Raw genomic sequence first — 24,293 nt, forward strand, 5'->3', positions numbered from 1 at the left:
AAAGGATTCTAATCTGCCTCGGCTTTATATAAACATACTTTCTGCCAGAGTTCAACAATGTGTTTCTGCCAGGATTCAAAGCAGCACGACTGAGAATCTAACTTTTTTTGTGTGCAGATGTGATGCGTCACTTTTGTTGGTTAAAAATATTATCGGCTCAAAATATTCAATGCAGAAATACACATATTTACATTATCTGAAAACACATGAAAGATGTGTCCATGAAGGTGTTGATACTTCAAGCTTGTCACAAAAAGTTGTAACATTTGTAAATTAGCTGTCACAACTATTCTATTTTAATGAAAATATCTGTACATTTGTCAAATATTTGTCTTGTCTGTATATCTGTGTCATTGTAACGTAAACCATGAACATTGTTTTTATAGTTATGTTTAGGCATCAAAGCACTTGGTCATGATTAGAGAAACATTTTTCTCTTTGTTAGAATATTTAAAAAGTTAATACTGACTTGAAGCAGTGGACAGAATGTGCTTACTTGTTTCTATATTTGTCCAAAAGCTAAATCTCTTCCTAACGTTTCCCAATGTGTTTCAAAAACTAAACGTGGAACTTTGGATTTAAACCAAACCATTTTTTAAAGAAAAAATACATAATCCAAGCGACAATTTCCTTTAAATTGTATTCGAACAAAAAAACTAATTAAATGTAATTTCTGGAAGACAGGGTTGTTGTGTTTGCTTCTCTGACAAAATATTATATAAGATTACAAGTTGTTGCCTATTGTTTCAACACAAATCACAACATGGCCATGTAAATATAAATATAAAAATAAAAAAATAAAATATAACATATTCAATGTTATACATAGAAAAACACACTTGTGCAGTATTGGAGGACTGGCTCTGTGCCTTTCTCTCTCCCTCTGTGTGATCTGCCATTTGATGAAAAGGCTAAGAGGATTGGGCAAAGGTAAATTGAGCAGACTTAAGTACATACTCTATATAGGATTGCACCTATCTCACACTCTGTTTCAAGAGCGCCTCCACTTATTGTGAATATTATTGCTGCATTTCATCGTGCCACATTTGATTTTCCGTCACCCTGAAAAGTAAGCTACTCGTGCAAAATTGGTTTCTAACGGAACAAGTGGCCCAAGGGTGGAGGGCACAGTGCTGGTGCGTTACTGTACATATGCCTGTATATATTGAGCTATAAGTGTGTGTGTGTGTGTGTGTGTGTGTGTGTGTGTGTGTGTGTGTGTGTGTGTGTGTGTGTGTGTGTGTTGTGAACATGAACTGTGTTCCACTCGCTGCCCCGTGTACGAGCACATTGTGAGCGGCTACGCATTTGTGTTTCTGCATGCAATGTGTGTGTGTGTGTGTGTGTGTGTGTGTGTGTGTGTGTGTGTGTGTGTGTGTGTGTGTGTGTGTGTGTGTGTGTGTGTGTGCATCATTCTCTTTCTTTGTAAGCAGATGTCTGTGAGAGCTGCAGGATTTCCATCTTGTTCTTTTATGTACTTGTATGTCCACCAATTTGATACAAACTGGGCAAAATCTAAAGTGACTGCGAGTGATTGCTCTCTGCTTTATAGATGTCTTCGGGAGGAGTCTGAAGTTTGCCGAAACACAAACGCACACAGGGTTCAAAATCAAACCCAGGTGTGTGTATGCCTCTGTACGTATTTGGGGATGCTATATCCTATTCCAGAATAGATGACTTGACTTGAGCAAAGTCTCTGCCAAAGTAAATGAGACCTTCGCGATGATGTGAGGATTCCACTCTGGAGAATAGCATCTCTAACAGCGAGGTATCCTTTTCCTCATGCCCAAACATTACATCATAAGAATGAACAACCTTGATCCCTTCCCTGGGTTTGCGAGCAAAGGCTTGTTTTCTGTGTCTCTACATAGTTATCCAGATGCAGAAAAATATTAGTTAGCAGAGTACTCACTCGTACATATAAAGCATCCAGCATGAAGAAACAACCAGCAACAGACTCCAGAGTTGAAGCTTGTTGGGAAACTCCCACTGTGAGTGTGTGGAACTGTTTGTGCGTCAACCAGGATAAATAAAGGTCTAGTAAAGTGAGCGGCCACCCTCTTGTTTCTCTCCAGGGGGCATAACTCCCCCCTCCCTGCCCTCTAATTGATATATAACAACACCAGCACCCTACACCAGTCCTTGTGACCTTTGACCCCGACCCCTGATGGCCACAGTCGGGGCACAGTTTGGTGTGCTCTCGCCCCTGGCTCGTCTGATCTGTGCTGTAGGTAAGGGACGCAGTTAGAGGAGCATTAAAATGGAGTGCGGTAACTTGATCTGCTCGGGACATTACAACTACGGCAACAGGCACGTCTCAAAGTCACAGAGTCAGCACACCAGTTCACCCGCTTCAAAGAAGCGCAGGTCAATGAGAGTTAATGGACCAGTGTCGGGTAACAATGCTTTTAAACCGAGACTAGTTATGTTGACGGGAGACTGAGATGGGCCATTATAATAACAAAATAATCTACGACCGTCCGTTATACTGCTCCAGCTGGAGAGGGTAAACGTAAAACTGGTGCGCCACAACAAGTGCAGAGCTCTTGGGCTCCACAGAGGTCAGTGGGGTCACAGACGCAACAACTGCTGCATATCAGTCAGAGGACATTTCATCAGCCGGTCTTAAGGGAAACTTGAATACACGCTTCATACATTCTCCTCTTCCTGTTTTTAAACAGCTCCAAGCCTGGCCCTGCTACTCCCTGTTCATGCTTTGCTGGAGGCAACAATTGCTGAAGGATGCTCGAATTATTACATTTTTTTCAAACATTTCCAGTGAACCACCTCTGCAATAGATTTACAATACTGTGGGGTGCAATTGTTACATTGGTATACGTCATGTTGTTAGTTTGATGTGTGTTTGTGCTTTTTAATTATGCTGAGGTCTAAAATGTCTTTTTATTGTTTTGGGGAATATTGACACGTTTCTTGCACCAATGGGGGGATTTGATTATTGATTGAAGACGTTGTCGTGCTGTTTACTTGCTCAGTGTGCATCAGCTGGTCCTACAATGTTGAAAGTAACTACTAACACTATTCTATACTTCATCTTCCTCTTCCTCCTCCTCCTCCTCCTCCTCTTCCTCCTCCTCCTCTTCCTCATCCTCCTCCTCCTCTCTGGACCCTTGAAACAGCAGTATGACAGCAACATAAAATAGCGAGCTGGCTAATTGAAGGGGTGAACCTGGAGTCCAAAAGATAAAAAGCCATAAAAAGCCATTATACTGTACATCTCCCCCTCCTCTTCCAGACCTGAGGGTTGGAGGAATGTGAGAGGTGAATGAGTCTGAGTCTGAGTGAGTTAAATATTTCTCATGATTCCTGACAGCAGATGCAGAGCTCACGCACTGGGACTGCTGGCTTATTTCAATAGATGTCAAGCGGTTTCATTCCGATACAAAAGCTCAGGAAATGCCATTGTTACTAGCTTTAGGACTTACACAGTCCTGTAGAGTACGAGCCTAAACATGTAAAAACATTTCACTGTGCATTGCATGCAACACACTTTATATTGTATTGTTGGTATTGTTCTTCTTTATTCATTGCATCCTGATGTTCCCATGAGGAATCGTTTGTTGTTTTAAATCTGCCAAAACTTATTTTTATTCAAGCAAAAAATAAAAAAAATAGCTGTTGTTTAGTTTAGAATTGACTCGTTAGTTGAATTGAGGCAAATATATTGGTTTCAATAGCTTTATTTAACGTATTAACTCTAACTTTATCGTATAAACTTCAATTATTTCAGCATTTCAGTTGAAGAAATCAAACTGCACATTGTAACTAAAACAAGCAAAGTATTATTTTAATCAATCAACTCCAAGCAAAAACAGCAATGCAGTTGTATCCCCTTGTGGTTCCTATGAAAAATGGACTTTACTTTGTATGTGGCCATTATTTCTATTTTGTATGCAAAGCCAGTGTCTGGGGTGTTGGTTTGTTTCTGAAGAATGCTTTCAAAGCACACAAGAATGTAATCTTTAACACTCTTTAGTCTTATGAAGGTCTAAGCCCCCTGGACACTGCTCAGCAATCAGCCTGCCTCCCAGACAGATACCAGTATATCTGGATCACACACACACACACACACACACACACACACACACACACACACACACACACACACACACACACACACACACACACAAACACTTGTCAATCTAGCCGGTGGCTCTGGAGTGAACATCCTGGGGAGCCTAAGCTCTTAATTTGTTCTGACCAGAGCACGGTGTGTCTCGGTTGGCCAATAGCCATGGCCTCTTCCATCAATGTGTGTGTGTGTGTGTGTGTGTGTGTGTGTGTGTGTGTGTGTGTGTGTATGTGTGTGAGAGAGAGAGAGGGCTCAGTGCCACTGCCACATTATGAGAAATCATTTGTGAACAGCAGTCTCCCAGGGCAGGCTGCTTATCGGAGCGCAGTCAGTGGATGACGTGAGTAATTACAGATGATTCACCTTGAGGACTTGATCATCAGCAATATCTCTCTCCTTCTCTCTCTCTCATCCTTTCCTGTCCTCCCCTCTCTCCTCTACTCTCTCTCTCTTCCTCTCTTCCCTTTGTATCTCTCCATCTCTCTCCCTTTTTTTTGATCCTCTCCAATCCCCTCGTTTTCACTCTGTAGTCATTATCATTAAAGAATGACATTGGCTTCCAGCTTTGCAGCCTTTTTACGAACTGTATAACCACACGCTTTTCTTCTGAACTCGTTGAAAAACGGGAAGTGGAGCAGAGCTGGCTGCGCACACTGCAGAGCCTCTGTCGCACATTCCAATGTCCCACGCTGGATCAGGTCTCTGATATCGGTCGTCATTTTCCTAAACTTTAATAACTTCTATCAGCACAACATCATCTATCCCTTCACGTGGTCACGCAATCGTCCTGTAGCCCACACTTGTGCACTGAACGCATTTCAAACAGCCTGCTGCACTTTTTCCTTTGGGTCATTTTTTTCATTGTGGTTCAACCTCATGAAGAAACTGAGAGTTTTGACGGTGCCAGCAGTGTATATGGCCGAGGGAAACAAGGTTTGGCAGCTCCACGGAACAAATGACTGGATTACCTTAAGCCACTGCCAAGGAGTAATTCTAACACTTAATAAAGAAAAAACGAGGAAGTGTAGTGTGTGTGTGTCTGTGTGTGTGTGTGTGTGTGTGTGTCATTGGGCCAGCCCCGAGGCACAGTAGTCTAACTAGCTACACAAATAAACACTAAGCGGGAGCCCGCTGGAGGGACTTTGGTAGCAGAGAGAGGCTGATAGATGAGGCTGCTGAGATTCTTTTTTTTTTGTTCCCCAATAGTATGGAACTGAACGCTGTGCAGTTCCCACATGTAATCATATTGTTTTGTTGTTATCGAATTCCAGCAAAAAATACATCTTTTAAAATATATTCTAGATGTAGATGTTTGCAACTACAGTCCTACCCAAAATCTTGAAATCAAGAAGTGATCATTTTGATTGGGAATGTGTGAATTTTCTATTTTTTTATTTACTCACAGACTTGAAACATGTGTGTTAAGGGGCTAGTATTAAAGCATGTGTGACAGACAGAATGGGGTGGTGCGTATTTTTTATCGAGAACAAAAATGGATTAATGAAATCTTCACAATGGAATTACAATGTTAACATGAAGTAAAATGTTGTTGATGTAATATTTACTAAAATGAAAAGGGGCTTATCGGCTATCTTGTGTAGACGCTTTAGAGTCCACAGCCTAAAATCCTTTAATGCCTTAATCTTTCTTTAAACACATGCACACTAAAATACACAAACACCCGCACAGTACATTTTCCCTTAAGCACCTTGACCATATGGCAAGCACTGAATGCTTAACCTTTAACCCGAGAGACGAAGAATGAACAAAAAATGGCGAAAGAGAAGTGGGTTAATCTGCACTTGGCTCATTGGGTCAACATGGCATAGTGAGAACCACAGGAGTTTGAAAATCCTGATGTCGTGTGGTGTGGGGTTGGATCCAACACTCAGTTCATGTTGGTGGATCTGCCCCTCAAATGTAAGCATATGGAGACATGATGTGGGTAAATGTGGAGATAGAAGATACTCACCCCATGCGATGGGTAGGAAATCCATCCTAACTCCCCTTGGCTTGCTTTAGAGTCTAACAGGTTGACTGTGAGAGAAAGAGAGAGGGAAAACAAAGAGAACATATGAGTGTCTAGTCCTTGTTAGCCCCAATTAGCCTTCATCTAATCCAGCAGGAGGGATCACCAACCTCCAGCACTGATCATGACTTTATTTACTCAGCTGCCACACACACACACACACACACACACACACACACACACACACACACACACACACACACACACACGTACGCTACACATATCCTACGCTGACCAACAGAGTCGGCTTTCCTGTCTCGCTGTGTAAAGCATCAAAGCAGTTGGCCGGGCAAAACTGGCTTAAACTCAGATATCCTGAAGAGATATTGAACTGAACTAGAGCCAACATTTATGAAAACAAATAAAAAAAACACAACGAGAAGCCTCACGCTTTTGACCCATATATACTTAGCCACGCACAAACACACACACACACACACACACACACACACACTCATGGTGATTGGAAGCAAAACTGCATCAGAATTTCGGATGCAATCCGAAGTTTCAGAGGTGGTCAGAAATGCAATTATATTTTCTTTGTTCCAAGAATTCATTCATATCAAACAGAAACTAAGATGCAGAGAAGGTATTCTGTGTCTAATAGATGGAATATGACACATCAGGCAAGGAGCTGGAGTGTGAAGGTGCAAGTCAAGGGTTTGGGTTTCATCTGGTGAACGTTATGGTCCCAAAGCAGCAGTGTCAGTACTAAAGGTGCTCGGTGTCATGACATGATGGTCACCTTATGACAATTCTATTCCACACCTTCTCAGACCAAATCCGTCCACACTGCCAAGTGCAGGTCACGTTGGTGCACAGAGGAACAGATTCGACCGAGCAACCCTTTATGTAGGCCGAAATCCACTCCAACACAGAAATGAGCCACTCTAGCTATACTATTCTTAGTGTGTACACATGGCTGTGGTGTGAATGATTGTCATCAAGCACAACTGTCAGTATGGACCATGACATATGAAGTGGGGAATGTGAAGGCAGCCTTGTGCTCCATGGATTCCTCACTTCAAACCGGCACTGCGTTTTGGCACCAGATTCTGTTTGGGTCAATCAAGACACAACAGCTAAATACAGCTTGTGAGTACTTCCAACTCGAATGAAATAACATAAACTGTTTAAGCGGCGACAATAAAACTGAGGAAAATAAGTTGGCGATATACATTTCCATCAGTTACATGAGTCGAACTTTTGTTCCTTTTCAGTCTGTTTCCCAAACCGAGACATGAGTGAATTATGATGCTTTATTGTAACGTGAGATGAACAGATAAGCCTAGTGGGTGGAAGTTTGACAAATGGTGATACAATTATTGTCAACCAGACTCATTTTAAGAAATATGTTCAAACTGGCTTTGCTTGCTAACATTGTTTGCTTGCTAAAGACCAATGCCTCTTTTGGGTATGAATCTTTAAAAGAATAGTCAACTTATGTGTATATGTAGTCACACATTTAAATTAACATGTTGCTGTGATTAAGAACATGCACACTCAGCGACCAGCATGAGAAAGTGCAGGATGAATAATCCGCTTTAAATAAATAGAACAACAAGGTCTCATCGTTCTAATGGTCTCCTCTTTTAAGTTTGAACCTGAAACTGATTCAGCTTCTTCCTCATCACGAGAGCAAATCAGTCCACAGCTCAACACACACAAACAAGTGCCTACTTACAGACACACTGACACACACTTACCCAAGCGAGTGCACGCATACAAAACTAAGTGAAGCAGCAGTAGTGCAGTCGGGCCCTGCAGCTGTAGCTCTATTCACTGTAAGAATATGAGGAATACAATCTCCCTGTACGCTCCCATTCAAAGCTTCAGTAAGCAAGAGTGTACACATCTCCGAAGACAGCCGAAGAGAGTATTTGTGGGTCAGGAAAGACTGCCGTGGATACTGTGAAAACTATTTTAGTTCACAAGCAGCATGAACTAAATGTGCAGAGAAAAGGGATTTTGCCGCTGCATGAACTAATTGTTGTTTCACACTAGAATAAAAGGTTGAGATGGAAATCATAATTTTCTTCAGGCGAGTCTGATAACTATCAGCCAGTGTGGCATAATAAAGAGCCTAAAGAGCCTGAAAGGGAAAGTGGAGGAGAAATGAAGACAGGCGCACACACACACACACACACACACACACACACACACACGCACACACATTCCGGGGTCGAAAATGTACTGAACTGAGGCTCACCTGAGCTGAGCCAGTTGAGTGGCAGTAGACACATTCCTATTAGAGTCTAATGAAGCTATCTGTTCATGTCAGATAATAGCAGCTCAGCATCCAGGGCCATTGCTTCCAATTTACATTTCTCAACGAGCCGAGCCCACCACTCAAATTGGGCCGAGCGGGGGAATTTGAGAGCAGAAAATTAGACGGCTCTCATATCGCTGGAGGAAAAAAGCCCCCTCCAGCTGCACTTGGCTGGGGAAATCAGTCTCCCCCCCCCCCCACACACACACATACTCACAAATGCATGCATAAACACTACCACTGTGCACAGCTACGAAAAATACAAAATCGCACCAAGAAATGCACCTCATCCAAGAAACTAGAGTAAACACACACCATGAAACACATGTATTTGTGCTAAAGCGTAATGAGACACATGCCTTTTGTATGCGTGCACTCTTTAAGATGCTCACCAAAACACACTTCCCCGCACATGCATACTCAAAAGAGGTACGAAATAAGAGCGTATACACAAACAGTGTTTCTCACTCTCACTCCCACTCACTCACACACACACGGCCGGTTAGCAAGCTAGCGTCAGCCAAGCATATAGCCCCTGCCCCATCAGGGAGTGCCTCTGAACGGGAACTAGGAGTATTAATAGCCAACTGAGCCAGCCTGTCTGGGAGGGAGCAAAACATCACCGATGTAGAAACAGGTGAATCAATATGTAAACCTATAGGCCACCATCCAACACCCACACACATGAACGAAGACTCCGCGCAAACAGGATGTCCTGCGAGGTTTCATGAACTGATGGGAATGCATGAATGTGGGCGTGGCGGTGGATGGGTGTTTGCTGTGTCATCCAGCCAGTAAACCTAATGAGCAAATACATTTTGGTAACTTATCTTCGCAATGCTCTTCTTTTTCACTTGGTAGTGACCTACTATCACTCAGCATAGCATATGTTGAAATATTCACATGAAACATTGGATCAAAGAGCTACAGGGGGCCCATTTTGATGTATATGTTCTCATAATTCAACAGCTACGTTAGCCATCGCTGTCTGGCGCACACTTGAATCCAATAGCCGCTCGCTTCCAGTCAAATATGATGACGTAAAAACCGATTTACAGCAGATGCACATGGAAATGAAATCCTCAGCCGCAGACACAATTAAAATGTCGGATGAGCGGTGGAAGAAGCTGCCAGTCAGAGACGATGTTGTCGAATCAACACATGGCTTGATCAGTAAAGCAAGACCCCTGCATCTGGACCAAGTCACTCCACTCAGAATAGAAAAGAATATAAAAGTTGCACCTGTGTGTGTAATATCTCCCGTGTAGTTGTGAACACACGGAGAGGGCTTTGTCTCTGCAGCCTGGCTCTGTGCATGTAAAGGTTGGCAGGCCGCAGTGCAGGCAAAGCGAGGCGACTTGTGTCTGTGCTAAAGGGTGAAGTGTTCACCTCCCATTATGAATTATTCAAGTGCAGAGTCGCTCTGTCTGATGTTGCTGCTGCTTGCCCAACCCCTCTGCCCCCATTCCTCTTTCTTTCTTTCTTTTCTCTTTCTTTTTCTGTCTTTCTTACTTTCTTTCTTCTATCCATACACCACCTGCCTTATACTTATGTCTGTTGTACACAGAAACATGGAGGTTCAAATACTCACATACACCCCTGCACACATACTGTATGATTGTATATCTCTTTACATATAAGCCTGAGCACAAACACACACAAAAACACACACACCTTATTTTAAATTATTATATTTTTCAATCTGAAGGCTTAAACCCATGCTGTTACATTGAAGATGGCACTCCCCATCTGCAGCTCAATGTTTGTCCAACGCACACATGTGAATATAGTCCTATAATTTGCGTAGAGAAAAGGGGGTATATTTTTAAAGGAGGGGCACGTGTAAGCACATTCCCAGCACCTCTGAAAGGTACCATCGCTCACAAACGCCCATCCGTCCCAGCGGGGCTGCAGCGCCGGGCTCTGCGGGCCGAGCCTCCCTCTCCGGCTAAAAATACCCGAGGCCTCCCGGCGCCCTGCAGCGGGCAAACATCACACCACGCAATGGGACACGCTGCTCCACAGCAGGGCAAGCAACTTCTTTGTGTTATTTTATTTTTCGATGTAATATTGGGAAATATATATATACATATATATTTTCAAACAACTGATCTCTTTTTTTTTCCCCAGGCAAAGTTCTAATGAATCCGCGCCACAAATGATATTCTCCGCGACTTCCTCTGAACTTTTCCCCGAAGTTTTATTCACGATCCTAACGACCTAATGGAAGCCACAAAGAAAGAGTGTATGCTGTTCAACGCGGTGCTGAGATGGGGAAGAAGATAACACGACCTCTGGTTTCCTTATAAATAGAGAGGGAAATAATCAAATATATATATACGTTGCCCTATGATCCAGTTCAAAGTGCAGGTTTGTTTTCCATGAAAACATATTTTTATTTATTTATTCTGTAAGTAATTAATTAATTCACATGAACTCAATGAAAAGTCCCAGGAAGTCTTTAATTTGGCCAAAATAATCTTTAATTAATTTCCTCATTTACTAATATCGATGTAATATAAGCGACACAGAGATATATATGATTTGACTCTAATCCTTGTATGACTATGTGATCGAAGTCTACAAGCAGGCCTCCTTTGTTAACTCTGGGGCTCTTTCATAATCTGCTGCGCGCTCCCGGGCTCCATCTGATCAGCAGCAAACTGTCGCCATGGAAATAAAAGCCATGTAGAACTTTATTCTTTACACGTGTGAACACTGTTCAAGGTTTCGTGATTTGTCAGCTGAGTCTAAGCATGGATATAATTTAAAAGGAAGACACGTGCACGTTTGGTGACTTTAAAAAAAAGACAGTTAGTGAATCAGATCTGGTAGCCTATATGTGTCCTCTGCTTTACTTCAATAATTCCATGAGGTAGAATGCAGTGCAGGTCAGTGAACTTCATGATGATTTTATTATGCTTTACTTTTCCTCTCCCCAGTATTTAGGATAAGAGCTGTGCCAGAGGAGCGCCATCAGCCAACACACCATTAAACATTTCAGTCAGACGAGGGAAGCAGCTCTGCGCTCATTGTGAGTGTGTGTTAGCCTGTCAGAGAGTCACAAATTAGCAATCTGTATGAATGTATATAGTCTGCAATATGGAGACGGAGCAGCTCGATACTGACACTCTCTGGTAGATTTACGTCTTGGAAAGGTGAATTGAATTGCCCGATGTGTTTCACATATTGAAATTTAGCACTTTGAGGTTATCTCTCTCTCTCTCTCTCTCTCTCTCTCTCGCTCTCTCTCCTCCCTCTTTTTTTTAACTTACACCACTTTAAACGTCTCTCTCTCACACACACACACACACACACACACAGACACACACAGTCTTACCAGCAGATTGTATATTTTATCAGGGTGATGTTTATTTTATATGGCTTTCCTTTTTTTCCCTCCCAGTGCTGCTAAATGAACATTAACTTTAAAGCTCATTAAGCTCCTTATATCTCGAGTATTATAGATGTTGAAAATAAAAGTTTGCGGGGCAAACGCAGTTCACAGATCTGCTGCAGGCCTACAGTAGTTGACCTTGACACATGTCACTTTTACTGCAATTTTTTTTCACCAGCTTTCGTTCACTCGTGATTCCATGGGATAAATGAAACCCAGTCATCTCTAAGTAGTAACACCTACGCACACACACACACACACACACACACACACACACACACACACACACACACACACACACACACACACACACACACACACACACACACACACACACACGGCGTAAAAAAAACGACCAAACCGTAATCAATTAGGTATTTTGGGGGGTTCAGATGATTAGCCAACACAAATAACACATCCGTCCAAAAGACTAATTTAGACTTTCGGTTCAAACTTCTGAAAGAACAATGAAATCTACACATATAGGAATAATTGTGCGTGAAGATTAAACAGGCTTCAGTGGGCGGGTTATCGGCCCATGCAGTTGCAGGGTCCCTGAACATAAAGTCATCGGAAATAACACAATCGATGGTGCATTTTAGTTCTACTTTCCCTTTTGAATGTTCTTACTAGAAGAGGGCTGCTGTTCTGACCTAGACACCAACACTTTCCATCCGACAGGATGAGTTACTTTAACAGTTCTCATGGACGGATCAGGAACATGCTTCTGAGCCTCCACTTCTGTCTGTGAACATGTAATTACCGTAGAGCAGATTACTCCCACTAAAGGCTCATTCTGATTCAATTAATTACATTATCGGTAATACGGTTTAAATCATTCACACCTATGTTAATATCATCACGTGAAGCATCAGTTCTGAAGGAATTAAGCTATCCATCCATTGATATGTACACTGAGTAGACTGTTTTATTTCATCGTTGTGTTTCTTCCAGGGAATAACTGTAATTGTGAGCTTAGTCCCTTTAGACAGTTTGACCCAAATCTTCACCCAAATGTATCCCCCCCTCCCCGTGGGCAGCTTTAACCTTTACACAACTCAGAGCACGCACGTGCCTTTCGTTTTTACTTTGACCCCGCTACAAAACACTGCAACGATGACACGTATTTACAGGACGGGGAACTGGCGCTGTTTTAGAAGAAGAAGAAGAAGAAGAAGAAGAAGAAGAAGAAGAAAAAGAAAAAAAAAGAGAGAAATAAAGCAAGTTAGGAAAATGTGCAAGTAAAGAAGGAGTCTGCTTCATTCATGTTTGAAGAAGAGACTGCTGAAAGTGGACCGGTCAGTTTTATTCTGCCGGGTCTCGAACTATATCGCCACATGCTTATTATCGCTGAAGAAGTGGCCGGAACTTCGGCTGGAAATAAGTTAAATTAAATCGTAAATGTGTCGCTGGTTTAATTAAATTTGGATATCATTTCAAACACAGTCATTAAACTCCATGAGATAGTCGGTTCACATTTCAGCCCCTCAAGTCAACTGTTTTGGATGTATTCAGGTCACAGCCTTAAAATCAGACATCCGCGTTTTTACGCACAATGCGATCGAGCTCATCTTCTATTTATTGTTACATCTGCGAGCCTGTCCGCGTACCACGGGGCGTCCACCCCAAATGCTGTTTTTGGATGAAACAGATCAACATGAACCTCTAACGGAGACACAGACAGCGGACTTTCTCAACATCTCTTTGCCCCACAACAACTCCGCGATGGGCGCTTTGGGAGCCGTCTCGCCATCGCTCACTTCACTCGTCCACATTCAAATAACTGTTACCCCAAATGTTCGCGAGATTATCCGAAATTAGGCTACACTGTCTGGCTTGTTTGGATCTACTTTTTAATGTCTAAATATTGTACATTAGTGCTCATATTCCGGCTCTACGTGATCCCCGGCGTCTCCTCCACGCGCTTTACATCACCGTGTTATTGTTATCCCTATAATTTGCCATAATAAAGTCCGCGGCGAGGAGCGCACAGCATTGCTCGCGATGCGTGTCGTAGCGCACCATTTGCACACACACACACACACACACACACACACACGCGCGCGCGCGCACGCACACACACACACACACACACACACATTGACACTCGTGTCCGCAGATAGAGTTGACTTACCTTCATTGGGAGGGTAGATGACGGGGAACGCAGGAATAACGCAGGACAACAAAAGCGGCAAAATGAGAAGGAGTGATCGCGGACTGCAATCCATGGCGGCGGATCAGAGGTACATAACTCCATGAAGCCACTGACTGATCTGAGAGCGTCTTCTCTCCACGCAGCTTTCTCCCTCTCTCTCTCGCTCCGACTCCCTCCGGTTGGAGCACTTTTCCGCTGGGTCCTACAGAGTCTGACAGACAGCAGAAACGCAGCGCGCAAGTTCACCACAGGTCACGTTAGATCCTTCACGTCTTCTTGACGTGAGAGACACATTCAGTTCTTCAGCATATTTTACAAGCTGAGTCGATGCAAAACTCAAACTTTATTCCCTGAAATTGAGAACAAGGAGGATTATTATAAGGAATATCAAAAAGGGTGACAGCATCCATGTGACCTATAACTCAATCTGCTTTAATCAAGCAGGAAGTTGGCTTAAACAAAAAGGATTTGACCACAAACAGAAAATATGTGACCTATTATTGTTATTATTATTTATTTTTATAGAGGAAAAAGAACCAGATGTTTTCCATAAAACAGCCAGAGGTGGCCTGTGACTTTGGATCTTACTCAATACAGTAAGTGTCTTGGTTTTCATTTGGGCTGTGGAGCAAACCGATATTGCTCAATAAGTCAGATTTTGAAATGGCAATGAGCATAATGCTTTATCAGCTTATTATGGAAATAATAGACCGTCGGTTGTTCAGGTCAGAGAGAACGTGATGCAAATTATACGAACAGTGACTTTTTTTTAAATTGCTAAATGAATACATAAGCCAGTGTATGTTGTTACTGTGGCTGTGCCTTGAGAAAATCACAAAATGTAGTCATAATTCACTTTTTTATGTTTAAATATTTCAGTTGTTATACTAACATCTAAAATGTACATTTAAGTACAACTCATAACTAATAGCATCCATGTGAAAAAAAATCACGTTTATCTCTACTGTGCACGTGTGTCAACAGTTCTATTCGTCATTGTTTAGAGGGACATATTACATGCTTGTATTTGGGTCTACTGTGTGCATTTTTCAGTGAGGGCCATTAGGGGCCCCTGACACCACAATACTTGATCCGCACTGAAAGACTGGGGTGGCAGTGTAACGTCAGGGCCCTCGCTGAGACGCCAGCTGTTGTGGTGGGGGGTTGGAGACTGGAGGCATCTGACGTATGGAAAGCGTTAAAGGACACACGGCGCACACTAGCAAACGCAGCTACTCTTGGATTTTTAGAAACTGCACCAAAAAAATCTAATTACTTTATAGTTTCCTGAATGTAATTTATTGCACTGTGTGGCTGCAGCAGGAGGTTTGGCGCAGAGATACAAGACACGTCTAAAGAAATTCCTCTTGCATTGAATAAGACAACATGTTGTCTGTTATGAGAAACTCATTTATTGAACTTATTTCAATGTTTGAAAGGGGGATTCCAAAAGTCCAAAAGTTACAGTTTAACTAATGCTAATGTTATGTTCCACTTTATGGACTCAATTTACTGTCTTTTAGAAGAACAATTAGGAAAAAATTGCAGCATGATAGAAAACATTGCTAAATTTGAGGAAACGTGTAGAAGCTCTTTGATAAATGTCTGTTCGTGTGGAGCATTACTTTCACACACTGCTGCATTTTCAGGAGGAACATTTTTTTTTGTCTCAGTATATTATGTAGCTATACATGGTAGTGTGTTCAAAAGTTCTTTAAAATGAACTGGAGCATTTTACAAAGCATTTGATGTAGATATTTTAGAACAAATGACTTGTCAGCGAACTCAGAGCACCGTCATACTCTGAGAGATTTATTGCTCTCAGGTTGTTGATGGCTACGGTGAAGAATGATGCCGCGAGGTCTCTGGCCACATTATTAAGAGGTTGTGGCATGTGGATTTACAGCAGGTTTTAGACGGGCCAGCCTTCGTCATACATCATCTTCTACATCCCACTAATTCACTTATTACACACTGAAAGAGATTAATACAAGAGGCCCCACAGCGAACAATCAATTCAAAGGCTGCTTGTTCTGGGCTTGTAGTTTACAGATGCCGTTTCAGTGGAGAACGTTCTGAGGAAACTACTGCATTTATTTTAGAAGGCTTTATACAGTATTCATGGAGAATTGTCAGAATCACAAATACACTAGAGGTTGGAAAAGAAAGGGGAATTTTCAACTCAATTTATTCTAATTTGAATAATATTACACTTTACGTGCACTTTCCCAACAAAGTTCAACATACATAAAAAAGTGTCAGAGCATTAATATATTTACACCAATACAGTAAAAAACTGAGAAAATAAACAGAAAAAAAAGTGATCACAAGCATTTTTGATAGCAAAGTATTAATATATATATATGATCATATTGTAGCATGAGAAAGAGTTTGACAGTCAAATGTGATCGGTAGTAATCGGTTTCATTTGGTTGCCTTCAGGGCGCTGTCGCTGTGTTTTTAGTCAATAAACGTGCATGTTGGTTCTGACTAATTGTTGAAAGTCTGTTTGTAATTGTGGTGAATTGGAAAAATGCAACCGGTTCCTCCCGTCTATCCGCTCCAACTTTTTTTCCCCCTCGTCTCAATGAGCGCTTGTCCATTCTTGAACTCTTGCCAATGGAACAATCCAGTATGAGATGGAGGGAAATATTGATTTAGAGCCCCAATTGTAAGTCCCGATGTGTCTGGACATGGCGGTATAGGGCCGCCAATTCACAGAACAGATGTTGTTTAGGAGCAGCTTTGAAGCTGCCAGCACCGGGCCGCCTTACACAGTAACATACAAACACACAAACAGAGAGGCTGACTGTGTTTACTGCTTGCTGCTGTCAGTACCCTCTTCTTCCCTGTGGTTCTCAGGCGGCACATTCCTCCATACTCACAGAGCACAGAAGGAGGAGAAGCCAGCGGACTGCTGGCATGTAATACTACCCCCCCCACCTACCCCCTCCACACACACACACCAAACATCATACCAGGGCCGATTCCTCACCATCGCCAGCACCATCATTCTTCATCCTTTTTATTTTGTAGCAGCCCTACAGGAGATTCTAAAACTGACAACAATTGCAATGGCCTGGTTGTTGTTTGAAATAAAGCACAATTTAAGTGTTTTTTATGTATATTGTACCCATGTGCATTATAACAACTCCAATACAACATGTATCCTTCCATTCAAGATAATAGTCGCTTTTAAAATACGTATAATATTGACAATATTTAGTTTTTTAAAAGCATTAATTGTTTCACATCCTCAAAAAGTTTAATGGGCAAATAATATGAATTTATTGAAAGGATGTACAAACTTCCAACATGTACTCGCGACCATTTAGTAGAGACGGCACTACTTCCTCCCTTAAAAAATGCATTAATATTGTCAGAAAGCTAACAAACGGCGTACAAATGACTCCAAAAAAACAAGACTTATTGCACGCTAAATGATCTGCAAATTATTCTGTCATTCATATGCCATTTGGTGAGAGCGGGCTGAATGGCTAGATCAAAATCAGAGTTAGCCGGTGCCTCTGATTTTGATCTCTGACAGTTTCGCACAGTCGCAACCGATTTCCAGTGAAAGTTTGTGATTTAGCGCGAGGCATTGTGTTTGAAACGCGTTAATGTCAGCGTCACACAAGCAGCGTTCATTCTTATCTAATGATGAATGTGTCTAGTTGAGGTTGTCGAGATGTTTATACAAAGAAATCAAGTGCCACCCCCCCCCAACCCACCCACTTCCCATTTCCTGTATTTGCACCCATGATTAATTGGGTCATGGTTCATGGAGCAAATTCTCCTCGTCACCCTCTGAGAGACGGCTCTGATAGGACAGCCCGACCTGCCATAACAGGGTCCTGTGAGACAGAGCTGGGCCTCCTTCCCACTACCAACAACTCTCTCTTTCTTTCCACATCCAGCCACAATAATGTCCCATCAAGCTGCGATACAGTGGGAAGAAGCTGACAGCGAGGAGAGTACAAAGTATGATGGATGAAGATTCATGGATTTGCTTGTTTTTTTAAATATAAGAAAGTATAGATTAAAGGATTATTGTCGAGAGAAAATGCTGTCACCTTCTTTTGAATCATTATTTTCTTTAATAAGGTATGTCATTCTGTAAAACTTGTAAAAAAAAGTAACATTTTCCATGATTTTGTGGTCTAAAATGTCTTTTGTCAGGCTTATTTCTGCCGTGTAAGATCATTGATCTTATCTACGGTCACATGTGTATCTGTGTGAGCGACTAACACTAAGGCCAGTTGGTTGTGTTATTCCCTGAGAAAAGCAACAATATGGATCTTGGTTCTTTACTAAGGTAAGAGTAGTGATATGACTGTCAAATGCATTACAATAATGTATTCACCATGTTAGACAAATACCAATGCATGAATGAGTAAAGTTTAGTTTCGCTGAAAGGTGAATACTGGATATTACGATTTTTATGATTTAAAAATCAGCAATAGTCAGGAAGCCTAGAACAGAAGGAAAAGAAAGAAAGAAGAAGTAAACTAGGAAGAGAGGGAACAAAGAAGGACAGAAATAAAGATGTGATGTGAATGTAAAACCTGAATGTGAAACCTCATTACAATCCCCAGACAAATGTACCGGGGTAAAAAAAATAAAAGAAACCCAATACACCTCTCTGAAAAAGAGCGACGGTAGAAAAGAAAATGGAAATGAGTAAAAGTTCCTCAAAATTGGACTCATGTACAGTAACTGAGTAATTAAATTGTTACTTTGCCACTCAGAAGTAATACTGCTATCATTATGATCTGATGAACTGGCCATGTTCCAAAACTGTTTCATATTCTCCTCGAGACAACCTCACAACAAATAAATCCAACAGAAGGATGTGTTTTCTATGTCTGCATAGTGGTACACCAGTGGTACACCTCTATCTGTCACGTATCGACGTTGTGTTTTTATGCTTTAGCCAGTCAGTCGAACAATGCAAAGGACACAGCGACTCTTTTCCTGTGAAAGTAGTTGGAGCTTCGGTTGATGGTGCTGTTTTTCTATGTCCGTTCAGGGTGGATATTGTTGCTCATGCAAACCAAACTGATTACCCAGGAAAATGTATGACTCGTAGCTTCTCACATTCCTGAGGACATTTCCTTTTTTTTTTTTCGCTGAGAAGGGCTGACCAGAAGATCAAAGCCTTCACGGAGCAGCTATAGGTTACATCACGACTTACTTATATCCACAGTTTATGCTGGAGATAGAGCATTATAACAGAGCTCTAACTATGTGAATGCGAAAAGCCCCGAAACAAAACAGTCTGACATGAGCGTTTATTTACTAGAGGATGGCTAAACAAGGCTTAACCATAAGTGCTGGTAATTAGAGAGGGAGGAAACAACATTGGGTCTCCGTGATGGCATTGAGGTTTTGTTACAAGGAGACACAAAAATACAAAAAGCAGACAGAAACGCTCTCTCTCTCTTTCTCTCTCTCTCTCTCTCTCTCTCTCTCTCTCTCTCTCTCTCTCACATACACACACACTCTCTCTCTCTGGTTGGTTGTAAATCATATTAAAACCGACTGACTGATCTATTCACCTTCTTTTTCTCTGAATATACATCCATAAACCTTGCATACCTTAGTGTGTGGGTCCCCGACTCAACTAGAATTGAAAGCAGTCATTTTGCATCATGAAATAGAGGCAAAATACTAAATCAGTAATTTGACAGCAAGAATGATAATAAACTAATTTCATGGTGTTGCAACATGACAGCCACAGCCAAGCACTATGATAATTAGCTAAAGTGAGTGGAATTATTGTGTTTTCTGGGAGGGAGTTCTGTCCGAGGACATGAAGACATCCGTCATAGAACGAGCTCTCATCAATCTTTGAAGGACACTGTCTTAACCCCCATCTCACTCCCTCTGCTGTCCCTCTGCCAGTAGTGTCTTGGATATTATTCCTCCTCCATCTGCCATAGGATTAGATTCATGCACATGCCTTCACACACACACACACACACACACACACACACACACACACACACACACACACACACACACACACACACACACACACACACACACACACACACACAGAAATGCAGGTTTTAGAGCAATGTCTGTCTAATAAGACCTTGAAAGCAAGTACTTGACTTACTGTATATAACAACAGAGTGACCGAAAATACATTTTGCAATGTCATAAGTAAAATTAACTTTCATAATATATAAAAAAATATTGAGGATGCTTGAGAAATCTCAACTATTTTGTTTGAAAAAAGTTGTGAACACATTTATATATACATATATATATATATATATATATATATATATATATATATATATATATATATATATATATATATATATATATATATAAATATATATATATATATATATATATATATAAATATATATATATATATATATGTAATATAAGTAAAAAAAATATCAAAACAACAGAGTTGATTATTGGGTTTTGAGTACCTTAAGCAGTGATTATTTATTTATTATTTGTATTATCTAATATTAAATAAAATGTTTATACTAATACATCCAAATGTGAGGACAGGAAGTACTGCATATCAATCAAAAGTGACTAAGGTGATATCAGGCACTGTAATATAGTTAGTGTGTGTGTGTGTGTGTGTGTGTGTGTGTGTGTGTTTCCAGTATTCTTTCTAATGGCTCCACTCTTGGAGCACTGGTCCTAGACAGCCAGCTCTGTTGCTGAGCTGTTGCAGAAACATTACCTAAAATATTCAGGAGAAAAGCACCTTAATTATACAGATGATGGAGTACAGGCCCTGAAGTTGTGTGCGTGTGCGTGTGTGTGTGTGTATGTGTGGCAGTATGACACAGCTTCCATATTAGCATCTAATTGGCCTATAGCTCCGCAGATCCCTCACTCTTATTGGGTGCGTCTGTTGTTGAGACTGTTGCTGCATTTTTGTAAATGGCACATTTATATGTTCAGATATACACACACACACACACACACACCCACATACACACACATATGTATGTATGCATCTTTGCACCGCATACATATGCAAACCACGCATATAGAGACACACAGACAAGTGCGCATACACACTCACTCACTATGCATGTCCACACGAACAATGTGTGGTGTATTGTGACAGACTTCTGGTGCTGCGGGAGAGGAAGACGAGACAAAATGGAAGACACTGTGGAGTCAGGAAGCACACACTCACACACACACACACACACACACGCACTTGTTGCCTGCCTCCTGCCAAAGCTACTAAACGAGGTGTTCCTTTTTCATTAATCATGGCTGTTGTTAAGGTTACCTGAGCAGCACACAGTCAAGCTGTTTGGGGAATAAAATGGAAGCTGGAGCACTGAGTGACACTAAACAGTCGTGCATACGCACTAATTATATTTCATTAATGTGATTATTTCAACACCTACTCATTAAATTACCCACTCAGCCTAGACAGTGCACTAAGTTCAATAAGGGTGCACGGTTTGATTTATTTGTGAAGGAAAACGTACCGGGGCTTTGACACAGAAGCATGTAGCGTAGATAGAGAACAACATGAGGATCAATGAGCGCCGCAGATGTAAAACAATTGTTGCTTTGAGACTGGCCAGTTTTACTCCGAGCAAAAAGTAAAACAGAACCGGGTGTAACGCAAATGTCTCAATAGTGATGTGTTTGTCTGCCATTGTAAACCACCCATATGAGGATTCCTGTGTTTCCGTCATCTGCTCCGAGTCTCGCCTGTGGAGCTATGAACAGTTGGCAAGCATGGTGCAAACCAAGGCTGTGGGTGTGGTGCACATCTACACATTTAATCCCAACTGCGTTAGTAGAACGTTTTGTTGCAAATCCAGGGCGTCCCGGCTCAGTTCTTACTGAAAGCCTCTCTGTGATGCGTTTGTTGCAACACTCCTAGACTGTGCTACGATGCACGATATGCAGATTACAAGCCTCCTGCTGACATAGCTAAACATGTCTTACAATGTAACTAGTCATTACCTTTCAACCACAAGGCCTTTTAAGTACTGTCAAGGAATACTTGCCTTGAACTGTTGTGTGTTTTAAAGAAGATTAGAAGCAGATATAAACTTTTCTCATGATCATAACAACTGCAAGACTTCTAGTTAGATTCTTTATCATCTTCTACCGCCAGCCCGAAAAGTGTTAAGCCTTGACTTTTTATATGTTGGGGGCTGTTTTGAGTGCAGCAATACATGCCTATTTAAAAAGGAGATTATGGAGCATTAAAAAGCTTTATAGAAACTGTTAGAAAGTGCAGTCTACTCATGAATAAGCAAACCAAACTCAGTCAAAGAACTCAAGTAAACCGTCAGAAGATGGCGAGGCTGAGTGAACAATGTGTGCTTCTTCGACTGGGAACGATTATATTTCCTCAGTTGAAAATAATCACATCCACTCATAATAAGAGGTTGTCACATTAGTGATTATACATTGCTGAAGGTGCTCAAATTGCTTGCTCATCAAATAAACTGCACACAGGGACCAAAGTTGCCATGTATGAAAAATAAGACATTGTATCAACTTGTTATTACCCGCAGCTGGATGGGTTTAATCTTTTCCAGCAACACTTTGCCACAATTATTTTTTCACAATAACACCTTAGCACAAGCTGAATTATCCACCCAAAGCTATTTAAACTCATATATATATATATATATATATATATATATATATATATATATATATATATATATATATATATATATATATACATGTATATATATAGATATATGTTGAAAAGCATAGTAGGGCAACAACTTCGTATGACAGATGCAAAATAAAAAAATATTACAATTTGATTTGCCCTCAAAATATGCTCCACATTTGACCTTTTTTTTGTTGGTTTGGGTGTTTGTTAGTTTTCACTAACATGCACTAAGAGCTATGTCCAACTAGCAGAGAGAAGCTGAGATAACGACACACACAGAGTGAGAGCGACTTCACTCTGGCTACTTGACATGGCAAGTCTGCGGCTAAGGTCTCTTATGCCAAGTGCACCACAACACCATTTAAAAACCTTTCTATCAGCCACTGACCTGAAATGAAATTACAACAATGAATAACAGGACGTTTCACGTTGCGCGCCAATCCAGAGCTGTATGTATTTCTAAGTCACTCAGTACAGCCAAAGCCACACTTTCTTCAGCTTTGCCCCGCTTGCCTTAAATGACCCATCGCTACTGTATGTGTATATTATTCTAAATCCCTGATTATGACTGATTGAAAGCAACAGTGCAGGTCAAGGCGAGCCAATGACTCCATCATTGCTCATCACAACCAATCCTGTTCCCGTAACAAACAACCGCACTTCATCATGGGTCAGTTATGCTGGCATTCATTACCCCATTATTTGTCGGTGCAGTCAGAGTATGTATATCCTCTGGCACACATGGTTACCATCAGCGCGACTCTCACCACAAAACCACAGTGTTAGTCTAATCTCTAAATACCGTGTGTAATGGGTCCGTGTCATTACGTTGCTTCGTTTCATGACACACACACGGTCCTCAATGCGCCGCAGTGTGTTTGTACCACATCCAACCAGAAACACTGTAATACTGAATGGAAAAACCCTCATCAGTCCTCACGGCGGCTCTCTTTCATGTGAAGAGTGTCTGATGCTCTTCCTGTCTTGCTTCAGACGTTTTCAGTGCATTCTGGAGAGGGATTAACACGCTTTTACCGACATGCAGGCACACGGTGTGAACACTTGGAAGCCTTGGTTCTTTTGTGTCAGGCTTTTATCTCTGTGGGTTCATGGGTAAGGTGGGGGCGTGTCTGAAGTAGAGACATTTGGGTAAACTTACATCATCCTCTGTCTGTCTTTAACTGTCACTATCTATCTCTCTTTCTACGTCTCTCCGACTACCAAGACTCATCCTGAGAACAGAGATTACCTCCATTTGTCTTCATTAGCATATAGGCAAACAGGCCCTTTGCTGGAGCCCGTGGGAAACTGCTGTAATTGCTAAGATAGCTGTCGACTAAACCACTGAAGGAATCTGTAGAGCTGTGTGAGCGCATGTTTCAGTAATGGAGGGATTTCAGCGATGAACTTCACCTTGACTCTCATGCCTCAAGCTCCTCTCTCTGTCTTGTATCTCTCTGTGTGAACTGCATGCTCGAGGAAAGCGCCGAAGAAACACCAGCCCAGAAAATGACTGAGCAGCCAGCTGTTTCCCAATCTCATCCTAGGAATGTATCAACAAGCAAAATTCTGGGCAGCAACCTCCTATGGAGAAATGAAGATTTCCATGAAAAGATTCATCACACACATTTTGCTAGCTGCTTCTAAGGGGTATGTTTTGACTTTTCAAATCATTCGAATGAATGCAGGAATGAATTACCCTTGCAATTCTG

General features: G+C 41.5%; 1 protein-coding gene across 1 annotated transcript in view; it reads right to left on the minus strand.

Moving 5' to 3' along the window:
* Positions 1-14,013, minus strand: part of epha3 (eph receptor A3) — a gene marked incomplete at both ends in the record, with an annotated part of 87,287 nt that extends 73,274 nt beyond the window's left edge. The window contains 2 exons of the mRNA XM_079231028.1: positions 6,063-6,127; positions 13,920-14,013. Of these exons, the coding sequence (XP_079087154.1) occupies positions 6,063-6,127; positions 13,920-14,013 (159 nt within the window). The remainder of the gene's footprint in view (positions 1-6,062; positions 6,128-13,919) is intronic.
* Positions 14,014-24,293: the final 10,280 nt, after the last annotated feature.

Source organism: Taurulus bubalis (genome assembly GCF_910589615.1).
Source record: "Taurulus bubalis genome assembly, chromosome: 15".
In the NCBI taxonomy this organism is placed as follows: Eukaryota; Metazoa; Chordata; class Actinopteri; order Perciformes; family Cottidae; genus Taurulus; species Taurulus bubalis.